The sequence below is a fragment of the Pyrus communis genome, chromosome 12, assembly GCF_963583255.1.
Source record: "Pyrus communis chromosome 12, drPyrComm1.1, whole genome shotgun sequence".
NCBI lineage: Eukaryota > Viridiplantae > Streptophyta > Magnoliopsida > Rosales > Rosaceae > Pyrus > Pyrus communis.
This window is the reverse complement of record NC_084814.1, coordinates 18,962,171-18,973,450: the sequence shown is the minus strand read 5'-3', so window position 1 is coordinate 18,973,450 and position 11,280 is coordinate 18,962,171. Positions and strand designations below refer to the sequence as shown.

Genomic DNA, 11,280 nt, shown 5'->3' with positions numbered 1-11,280 from the left:
CAAGTTGGGAATAATATCGGTGTTGTTAGAAGTGGCTTTTGGCCCATCTCTTTGATAATTCTACACTTATTCTTACAACATAGCAAAAACAGTTTTTTTTTTAACGCACAACTATACCAAACTAACAGTAAATGACAATGACAAACAAAAACTGAGAGTGATGGACCTGATGACCACTCTCTCATGCAGTGATATACTAATGTACATGCTCTCATATGAATAGATGATAGTATGTTGATATTTTATGGATTTGTAACACGACACGAAAATGTGTCAGTTTCATCGAAAAATTTATCTACCATAAATAAAATTATAATGCTCATCATGATTTTTGCATTCTTTAGCCAAAAGAAAAGGTCCAGACAATACAAAAGACAATTTCGGAAGTGAAAGTAATTGATCATAACTTAACAAACCAGAAAGCCATAGAAAGGCTTCTTATTATTTGTAATTAATCAAGCCACTTCATGAAAAATCAAGAAACGTAATGACATCAGTCCTCAACTTGCTCATCATGCTGGTCGCTATGGAAGCTCTCCTTCTCCTTCTCCTTCTCCTTCTCCTTCTTCTTACCCATCCACCCCCGCCTCTCCGGCCTCCCGTGATGCCCTCCGTGCGGCTCCACAACATCCGTGATGTCCAAATGAACACCGGGGTCATTCGTGGTGTAGCTACCGCCCATCATGAGGGAGTTGTTCACAGCCTGGAAGTTGCTGTTCACATAAGTGCTCAGCTCATCAGCGTCTCCGAACGCTGGACCACCACCATGAAGCCCTCCAGATTTGTTCATGTTCTCGTGATCCAGCTCACTCCTCAATGTAGCTCCGGTGTTGGATCCTGCGAGGGTGATGATCCTCACGCCGTGTTCATCCTCATCCTCATGGTGGATGGAGCCGGACTTGTGGATGTCGGTGACTCGGTTGGTGATGGTGGAGACCATGTCTCGGATTTCTTTGTCGAGTTGCTTGTTGTGCCTGCTGCCTCCGTGATCGGCTGAGGAGTGGGTGCCGGTTTTGTGTGACTCGCTTGTCATTGTTGTTGGTTTGCGGTGAGGTTCAGGGGGAGTATTGAGGTGGATATATAGAGAGGAGTACTTCTGATTTGGGTTAGAAATTTGGAATAAAGGGATGGCGTACTTTGCAATGCAAGGATATTAAAAAATAAAATAAAATAAAAAAAACACACAAAAGGTAAAGGGTGGTGGTTACTTGGCATTTGGTTCATCCTACTTCTAAACTTTATGCTTTTGTGATTCTCACTCTCACTCTAAATTTTGTGAAGTTTAAAAAGGGAGAAAACTACATACAGTTACGAATAATATGAAATGGTCGACAAACGTCAAATTCGAGAACATTTAAAATTTTAAAAAAATAAAATTTCTTAAACTTTATCGAGAATATATGATAAAATATCGTTTGTCAAATCTAGACATTAAGTATGACAATTTGTTGGATGACCCATTAACTTGATACGAAATGACATGACTTGTTCGAGAATCAGATCGTTATTGGGTCACCTGTTAAGAATCTTTTAAGATAACGGATTTGACACAACACGACCCGTTAAAATATTAAGTATGACACAGAAACGACATGAATATGACAAACACGACTCGTTTTTTAGGTCTTCCTCTACCTTGCCCCTTTATTTGTAACCCCTCTCACATGTCTCGTTTGTACTCAATTGTGATTTCCATATTAAACTGATTAACATGAAGAAAAAAAAAAGATTTTTATATTAGCATCCCACAAAATGTTGAATGCACCCCATATTAAATTTTAGTATTAAATGACTTATTTACCCTACTATGCAATGACAATTTTGACCTTATTAGGTTAAAAAAAAAAAATTTCTATATACACCCCAAATTACTTTTAACGTATTATTTATCTTCTTCAACTATCAAAACCCCTCAAACCCTCCATTATTAAACAAAATCTTAACCAATGAAACTACAAACATGTTGATTGAGAAAAATTATTTTTGACGAATGAAACACGAAATCGATGTTTTGAAAGCTTCACATAAGGTAAGACTTCATATTTTTTATTGTTTTAGTGTTTTTGACGACATTGATAATTATTTAATCTTGCTTTTGATCCATTATTCAAGCTTCTATGTTAGTATTCATTTTTTAGGGATCACATGGATTACATGAATAATTAAACACCTAAAATTACCACCAAATATTAAAAATTGACGAGATTGGTTTTAATGGTGGAATTGAAAACAACCCACATATGCTTTAAATCTCATGCGGCATCTTTTGTCAAAATTTCAGTCGGCATTTTTTTTTTCAAATTAAAAGCTTTATATGATTTGAGAAATATGGGGTGTATAGAAAATATAGGATGCATGTATGTAAGGTGTATATTAAGAATGTAGGGTATGAGGGTATTATGGGAAAGTAAATGAGATATATTAATATAATTATTAATCAAAAAAAAAAATGTAAGATGCATCAAGTATCTGAAATTTATTCAACAATTTATGAGATGTTTAATATAATAAGCCAAAAAAAAATTTAAAAACAAAAATCCCCAAACACATGCTGGGCCTACATTATTCCAGAATTGCGCGGGTTACCTCTCCAACCCAACCGGAAGCTGAACCGGGCCCGAACTCTCCCTTTCCAGAACCACAAAAATTGATTTTTCCTTCTCCAAATAACTTTTCCTTCTGTTTTCCCTACGGCGATGCGCCTGAGATCGAATTGAAAATCGGCGAACGAGAAATTGAGCGAAAAATGGAGACGAAGAACAAGTACAGCATCATAGTCCCGACCTACAACGAGCGCCTCAACATCGCCCTCCTCGTCTACCTCGTCTTCAAGCATCTCCGGTAATCGTCCCACCCTCGCTCTCTCACTCCTTTCTCTGTAATCGAGTTCATGAATAATCGAATTTCGGAATAAATTCGTGACGAATAATTCGATTTTCGTGTGTTTTTTTTTTTTGGTGTGTAGGGATGTTGACTTTGAGATAATCGTCGTTGACGATGGAAGCCCCGACGGCACTCAGGAGATTGTTGAACAGTTGCAGCAACTCTACGGTCACGATCGCATCGTAAGCACTTCGTTTTCTGCTTAATTTCTTCCTTTTTCATCCAGACTTGTTCTAATTCTATTTATCTTTGTTTAATTATTTAATTATTTATGTATTTTGTTGTAGCTGTTGAGAGCTAGAGCTAAGAAGCTTGGGTTAGGTATGTGATTATGTTAAAAATTTAATTCAATTTTTCTGTTTTCCGTTGAGCAAAGTGGGATTACCAATTCAAGTGAAATGTTATACATGTTGTGTGGAATGTTAAGTAAAGTAGCAATAGTTTGTAATGTTTTTCCGAATTTCAGGAACGGCTTACATTCATGGTTTGAAGCATGCTTCCGGGAACTTTGTTGTGATCATGGACGCAGATTTATCACATCACGTAAGTATATCATGTCTTTAGGATGTTTATGTAAAGTATTTACGGTGTTTGATTGTTTACTTCACATATTTCATTGGAAGTGATAACCGTCCGCTGTCCAACAGTTTTATTTGAATCGGTAACTGTAAACAACGATGGGAGGGGGTGTGTGGTTTGTTAATTTGGAGCGCAAAAGCAGCTTGGAAATTTTCTCTATTACATTTATGAGGGCCATCTCTGCGAAATTAAAAAATGGAGAGGATAATAGCCGTTGCCTTTCTATTTTACAGTAGACTGCCTCATTGGTTTAAAGCTCATTGAGTGCTTGTTATTCATATTGATAGTTAGAAATGTTTAGGGGAAATGATTGTTTGAGTAATTTCTTTCGAATCTTGTTTTATGTCGCTATTTCAATTAAGTCAAGCATTAGAATTGAATTCTCTCTTCCCTTTGAACACAAGGGAGCCCTCCTCTGGCCACTACGTTGATATGCATTTTGGGTTTGTTTTCTATTCTTTTCTTGGATGTTATATGTTTTCATAGATTTCCAGCTTGTCATCACCTTCACGGTTTTATTCATTTTCTTTTCTTCCTATGATGCAGCCAAAGTATTTGCCAAGCTTCATCAAGTAAGAACAAGTTCTTTCTTGTGGTTCCCTACGATTCCATAGTATACTTCATTTCTTGAATTCCTCGTGAATTTGCTTGTGGCGTGTTTATTATTAGGAAACAGCTGGAAACTGGTGCAAGTATAGTTACTGGAACTCGTTATGTCAGAGGTGGCGGGGTCCATGGATGGAATCTTATGCGCAAACTAACAAGTAGAGGAGCCAATGTTCTTGCACACACACTACTATGGCCTGGTGTATCAGATTTGACTGGATCATTTCGGTACAAGATTTGATTATTGTATTGAGTTATGTACTGTATCATGCTTAACATGATCATAGGACTGACATTTTTGTGGTTCTTTTGTAGGCTTTACAGGAAAACAGTGCTTGAAGATATCATTAGTTCCTGTGTCAGCAAGGGCTACGTCTTTCAGATGGAGATGATAGTTCGTGCTTCTAGAAAAGGATACCATATCGAAGAGGTAGTTACAATTATGTCATGCATGTTTGCCTTAACCTTGTTGTTGAAATAGATAGTACCATGGTCACGAAGCAAGCTTTGCATTTGTCACCGTTGCTTTTGTTGACATCATCGGAAGTATCAATCTTCTTATAATTGGTGCCCATGTCTTTTTTTTGTTTCTATATTGACTGCCACGTACACCCTCCCCATATTTCTATCTTTTAATAACAAACAAAATGGGGCTTGTGTCTGTTTTCATGCCTCCTACCATGAATGGTTTTCTCTGTTCTTATTCTGAGTTTCACATTCTTCGGACACTAGGATGTTGGTTGTAGATTATGGTGAAGCCTTGTGCTTATCAGCTTTGCATTTGTTTAATTTAAGATGTATTGCTAGCTTGAGGATATTTTGAAATAGGCACTTAAAAAGTACACTATGATTCCTTCATTTTGAAAAGTACACTAGGAACCAATAAGAGATGCCCACGGGTTTTATAAACAGAGCATCAAAGTTATTCAGGAACTGGTGCATTTGTATCCACTGATAGCTTACCGTTGTATGTAGTGTTATTTTGGTTCAATGTGAAACTCTGAAACTTTGACGGCATTCAATATAAGAAATTCATGAACATATTTGATAAAAAGCGACAAATGTAAATGCCCTTCAAAAGTACAAAATAATTTGTGCATTAGGATTCTAGAATCATCAGTCTCATTTGCTACCCTGCTGCTTTGATGACTTTTCTTTTACAATGGCCGGTAATTTGTGAGCTAGAATTTTATAAGTATTGTTTCCATAGTTAATTTTAGATAAACGTAACCGTTGATACGATGTAATAGAATCGAGAGTATTATTAACAGTTGTTTACGTGCTCATGCAAGCCCTTGCATATTTGAATTTGGTTTTCACCTAAATTTGCCCGTTCTCTTCATTTTTGGCTTCAAATAACTGCATTATTGTCTGATCCTCGGACTTTTTGCCTGTTGTCCTCAGGTTCCAATCAGTTTTGTTGACAGGGTATATGGAATTTCAAAGCTTGGAGGATCTGAAATTGTCGAATATCTGAAAGGCCTCGCCTATCTTCTCGTTACAACATGAGATGCATAAATTACACCTCGTATTCACCCTTTATCCGCTTTTGCACCCAATATGTAAACGCTTAAAGTTACATTTAGCTGTTTTTCATAAATTCTAACTCATTTTGAACAATTTTGAACCGAGGGAACGATATAAACTTGTTCATATATATTCTTTTGTTTGTACTTTGTAGTTGCTTCTTGTAATGCTCGAGAAGTAGACCCGACGCAATGCCTGTTAACTACTTTTCAGCTTCCATTGTGCGTGCTCTTTATAAAAACACTCCATGAACCGCGGCAAAATCCCGGCTGAATATTAGAACCAAAAGCAATATGCCCTTTGGTCCTAAGATGAACTTCAATGGTAACCTAAAACCTAAAATTATTTAGCCCAAAAAATTTAGGTTTTAGTCTAGAAACAGCTTTTTCACTCCAACCCTTCTGGCTCAAAATTTTAGCTTCAGATTATCAAAGAAATAATGAATTAAGGCCTTTTTTTTTTTTTTAAATTAACTTAAAAAAAAAAACATTATGTTGACTATCTTAAATTAATTTTATGAACATTTTAACATAAAAATATTTAAATTCTGATAAATCACTAAATCAATACATGAAAATCATGATAAACCACATAAACTTTAAAAAAAAAAAAAAAAAAATTTGAACCTGGACCGTTGGATTAACCAATGACCCATTTAAATGTAGCCGTTGGATTATAAAAAGTAGCCGTTGGGCTACTTATTGCATTGACAGGCGGGGGAACACCCCCACGCGGGCTGTTGGTTTTCTGAAAATGCCTAGCGCGTGCAGTGCATAGGCGAGTAGGGAAAGGGAACTGGGCTTCACAGCCCCCGTTTCAGTCTCAGTTGGTGGGGCCCGTTTTGCTTTGTGGCCTAAAACTGGGCCGGTATTTGACCCTCAAATGAGTTTTAGGTTTTAGGTTAATTTTGGGTCATGGGTTGGAGTGGATTTTTTTGTTGGGCGGGGGGAGGGGAGGAGAAATTTTAGGTTATAAGTCACCATTGGAGATGGTCTAAGTAGAGGAAAAAGATTTTTCAATTTTCCGGTGCTTGGAAGTGATTTTTCTTGCACTTTATTAACGTTTTTAGTTGTCAGAAAGTTCTTTTAATCCTTTTGAAAGCGGTTTTAAACGTAGAATCGTAGATTGAGGCGAGTTGAGGAGTTGACACGACGAATGTTTGTGGTTGGGGTTGGTTGAGCAGTATCTCTGGCATGACTCAACTGTGCCTCCAACCTGATATGACCATGGTTTCTCCATCTGTCATGGATTATGAAATTTATGTAACTTGTTTCCGAAGTTGTTGACTATAGTCATTGGATTAAACCCTTAATTTTAAACCATTGAAAAGAATGTTTCATGCTATATAATTTCAAATCTTGACCAAAATAGATAAAATGGTAATGTGAAAATGATATCTAAAATGTCCAGGTATGCGATAAATAAGTTCTATTTGAGAATGATATTTCGTTGAAATTGCATATGAAACGTTGAATTTTAATAGGAATTTTATTTATTTATTTTTCCTTTTTTTTATGTGATAGTAAACGAATAATATATCAGGAATGAGAATGACATTGATCCCTTGTATTCACATTTCTGATAATTAACACGTTTTTTATAACAGAATAAATAATAACCGTTTGTGTTTGATTCTCTTGTTTCTTAATATCTCTATTTTATGAAGAAAAAGAAAATTCCGAAGACATGCTTCAAACTCATGATCCCATATACATTTTGGGGTGTGCTATCCACACACCCCATTTTACTTCTCACACACTTCTGGATAATATCTATCTGTTAATCTTCTTCGATTTTTCCGATCCGACGATCGAAAATTAAAAATACGTGTGAGAAGTAAAATAAGATGTATGAATATCACATCCCTACTTTTTTTTTATGTCCGAATACAATAAGATGAGCACGCTATCTTGACCAACAAAATTAAATTCCTTATTTTCTTTCCTTCCTTCTAATTCTAGCAAACTGTCCCATCACCTCACCTAGTCTTTCCTTAAACACATTGTGCTGCTGATCCAACCGAGTTTTACCAAACTTCCAAAACCCCCAAATATTCATGTTCTCCTCCACCGCTTCAACTTCTTCTTCCTCCTCTTCTTCTTCTGGTTATGCCGAAGCCACAGACCCTGTAAATTTTTTTATTCAGGTTCGTAGCCAAAAGGTAAGACAATCCACTCTCCTTAAAACCCCTTAATTATCACTTTGCTTTTAATTTAATTTAATTTTTTTCACAGAAATTTTTTATGTGAATTGTTCGGGAAATCGGAAATTGGATTAAATTGGGGGTTTTCTACTTTCTAGGGTTTTGAGTAAGATTCAGGAGCACGGAAGTAATGGGGGGTGAGAAAGAGAGTGAAAATGGAGAGTTACCTGACCTGGAGAAGCAGCAGCTAGGTGGCGGCGGTCCTGAGACTAGCTCACTTCCCAGTTTGGCAACTGTGGATACGGTGCTGCCGCTACAACAGGTTGTCGTTTCGGGTGGGGCGTCATCTGAAGTTCATGAACCGCCGACTGTCACCGCCACGGTCAATTTTTCAGAGGAGGTTCCTTCTCCCAAAAAGGACCACCTGTCGAGGACTTCCAGCTCTCATGAACAATGCAGGCGAGTATCGAAAAATCGCTGGATTTTCAATTACAATTTAATGGTTTATGATCATATGGTTTTTGAAATTGAATTTTATTATATTGGGTTTTTTGTGCTTGTTCCTCAGAGTGTGTCAGCAGGAGAAAGATGAAGTTTTGATTGATCTCGGATGCCAATGTCGAGGCGGGCTTGCGAAATCCCACAGATCATGTATAGACGCTTGGTTTCGCTCCAGGGGATCGAACAAATGCGAGATATGCCAGTAATTCCCTCACTAATTTCATTGGCAAGTTGTAAAATAGCTCCTTGTAAAGTCTGATTTTATAGAAAGATCTAATCTGTTTATGCAGAGGGGTGGCAGCAAATGTTCCATCTCCAGAGGCTCAGCCAACTGTATGTATTCTGAACCTTTGGGTGTAACGGATAGCTTATGCTCATCAAGCCATAACTTAACATATCTGTGCGGAATTAGCGTAGCTAACGGGATATTCCACCAGCCAAAAGTCTTGATCTATAACTTCAAAGAATAGTATTGTGCTATAGACACTAAGCAATTTGATAGCCGTTCCACTTTTATGTTTGATATCGGACTCTTTCAGAGTGTTTCGGTACCCAAAATCTTACTGGTTATCCATTTTTTATTCTTTTCTAACTTAGTGTGTAGTTTAGATAGCCATTCCACTTTATGTTTGATATCGGACTCTTTCAGAGCTTTTTGGTACCCAAAATCTTACTGGTTCCATTTTTTTTTTCTTTTCTAACTTAGTGTGTAGTTTGGACTGTCCTTAGATTTGAACTTTAAGTTTCGGAGTAGTGATCCCGAACCGAATTGTCTCAGGAATAGAGTAGCATTTTTTGTTGGATTGTGAATTATTACATCTGAGCATAGATTTATGGGACTGCCATTACCCATTTTTATGTCAAAATTTAACTCTCAGTGTATTTGCAATAGCAGGCAAGCTACTGGGTTTGGAGAGTTGACTCATCCTACCGATCACAAAATCGAGACAGGGTAAGGAAGACACTAATCAATCTACTAGATTATTAGTAACCTTGATGAATAACGTTGTTGATGCAATGATTTCGACTGCACCGGTCTTTGTTGCAGGGTTGTGTAAGCCCACTTTATGTGGCGTTTTCAATCCTTATAGGTGGTCTACTGTTGGACGTGCTAATTTCTGTCACCCTTGGTGTCTCCGCACTGCCCATCAACATCATTATAGGTACGCTTGTGCCCATCGATATGTAAAAATTTGATTTGTTCAAGAAATTAGTATGATTGGTGGTATTGCTTGTTGAACTGTAATCTGTAAGAGACGTTGTACATGTACAGGTATTATTGTGGTTCTTGGACTCGGCACTGCACTTAGACTTGCCCTGGAATTCTTCCACGAGTGGAGTGTGAGGAGAGTCGTGCGGAGAGTCGACGCAAGTCACACGAATGTGCCTCTTGGTTACCATCCTACTTTTTAGGTAAAAGTTGTGAGTAACAAGATGATGTAGAAGTAGAAATTTACTTGATTGCGCGGATGGAGGAGGGAGGGTATACGTTCACTTTGTTGTTTGTTTTGCTAGGGCACCCATTGCCGTTTTACCTCAACCAAATGTACCATTTACTATTTTATTACTTGGTTTTTGTAATAAACTTGTTATTTCATTATTTGAGCACATGTTGTATAGAACTGCGCATCCACATTATCTTCAAACCGAAAAATGCTAGACTCAGTCGATAATTGTGAGCCGTTGATGCATGTGGGTCTTACAAGGCACGCTTCAACGGCTCCCGATCATAGTCTATCTGATCTCAACTGAAGTTTTCATTAGAGCTATGCTAGTATTAGTTGCACGTGCTTGGATGACACAGTACAAAGCGATCAGAGTAACCAACGTAATTTCTTGTAGAACAAAGCGTGGAATCACCAGGAAATTGAGGGAAATCCCAATGTTGTATTTGATTAATTCTTGAATGAATGCCATAGATACATTAAGATGACTTAAATAAAGATTAGAAACGTTTGGACCAACTCAGAGGACTTCCAGAATTAAATCAACATAATTAATATGAATCGGATGACAAACAAAGAGTCTGATTTTTATTACGAAACTTTAAACACTTTTTTGAGGTTGAAACGGGCTGAGACTACCCAGGATGGCCAAAATCCATCGTATAGGACTCATGGTGTCGTTCCCTTTTCAAATAGGTATCATGAGCCCAAATCAGAGTTTGGACATCAAATCTGTAAATTTCAAATGCATCCTTTTATCTTCAAATTATATGTTTTTTTTTAATTCATTCTGTCATTTGTTTTACATCATTGAATAATTGTGATTTCATAATGTACGTGAATTTTGCAATACATCGACAACTTTGAATCGCGAATGACTGCATCGACAACTCACCATCGCCAACTGCTCATTGGAGTTTACTTAGCGGGGTGAAAGAGTACCGGGCGACCAGGAACATAGGAAGCCGTGGGAATATCATTGGGGTTCGAACAAGGCTTTGCTTTTGTGCTACAAACCCCACAGACACACAGAGACGATATAATCACGTGGAGCAGCGCCGGAGAATAAAACTTTTTGTTAAAGGCGGCAACAAGTGGCGACATTTTACTTTGGAGTTGGTGCTTTTGTTTACCGAAAGCCTGCAGTAAAATAATTGGCATCCCAAGAATGCAACTACTGCATGATTTTGCTTCTTGATTTTCCAATTTTTCTCCTCGAGTATTTTACAAGTACAAGCAAACTAGCTACTGAAATTGGCCATCCAAAAATTCTCGTCTGTTTTTTCTTCTATTTTTGGCTATTGACCGCGATCATTACAATGGTATATTAAATTTAATTAGTAATGATCAAAGTATGATGTATTATAATTCATAAGATTGTTCTTCTACTCAAGGCAGAAAGCAAGCACGTTCACACTGCCATAACATTGAAAAAACAATGTTTTGTGTTTTGCTTTTAAACGACGATATTTGAGGTTTTCCTAGTGCTAAGTTACCCAATGGATTAGTCATAATTTACTATCAAACTTATCATTCATGAATCGTTGCGAACGAAGAAGATTGTTATTAGATCCTTATACTAGTGGCAATAATCTA

General features: G+C 37.2%; 3 protein-coding genes across 4 annotated transcripts; 2 read left to right on the top strand and 1 right to left on the bottom strand.

The window, feature by feature from the left end:
• Window positions 1-282: 282 nt before the first annotated feature.
• LOC137711693 (uncharacterized) lies at window positions 283-1,035 on the bottom strand. The gene has a single exon (XM_068450956.1). The coding sequence runs from the start codon at window positions 1,031-1,033 to the stop codon at window positions 494-496; it is 540 nt and encodes a 179-aa protein (XP_068307057.1). The 5' UTR covers window positions 1,034-1,035; the 3' UTR covers window positions 283-493.
• A 1,588-nt stretch (window positions 1,036-2,623) lies between these two features.
• On the top strand, window positions 2,624-5,744 carry LOC137710941 (dolichol-phosphate mannosyltransferase subunit 1). The gene is made up of 8 exons (XM_068450109.1): window positions 2,624-2,841; window positions 2,966-3,065; window positions 3,171-3,204; window positions 3,350-3,426; window positions 4,009-4,034; window positions 4,132-4,296; window positions 4,384-4,498; window positions 5,473-5,744. Exons 1-8 carry the CDS (start codon window positions 2,747-2,749, stop codon window positions 5,575-5,577), a joined length of 717 nt encoding a protein of 238 aa, XP_068306210.1. The 5' UTR covers window positions 2,624-2,746; the 3' UTR covers window positions 5,578-5,744.
• A 1,827-nt stretch (window positions 5,745-7,571) lies between these two features.
• On the top strand, window positions 7,572-9,913 carry LOC137711311 (uncharacterized). 2 transcript variants are annotated; one of them, XM_068450540.1, is made up of 7 exons: window positions 7,572-7,756; window positions 7,897-8,197; window positions 8,307-8,441; window positions 8,530-8,572; window positions 9,135-9,191; window positions 9,288-9,402; window positions 9,513-9,913. In XM_068450540.1, the coding sequence occupies exons 2-7, from the start codon at window positions 7,929-7,931 to the stop codon at window positions 9,650-9,652; spliced, it is 759 nt and encodes a 252-aa protein (XP_068306641.1). In that variant the 5' UTR covers window positions 7,572-7,756; window positions 7,897-7,928; the 3' UTR covers window positions 9,653-9,913. The 2 variants fall into 2 exon arrangements, with proteins under 2 accessions (XP_068306641.1, XP_068306640.1); XM_068450539.1 differs by having other exon boundaries at window positions 9,132-9,191.
• Window positions 9,914-11,280: the final 1,367 nt, after the last annotated feature.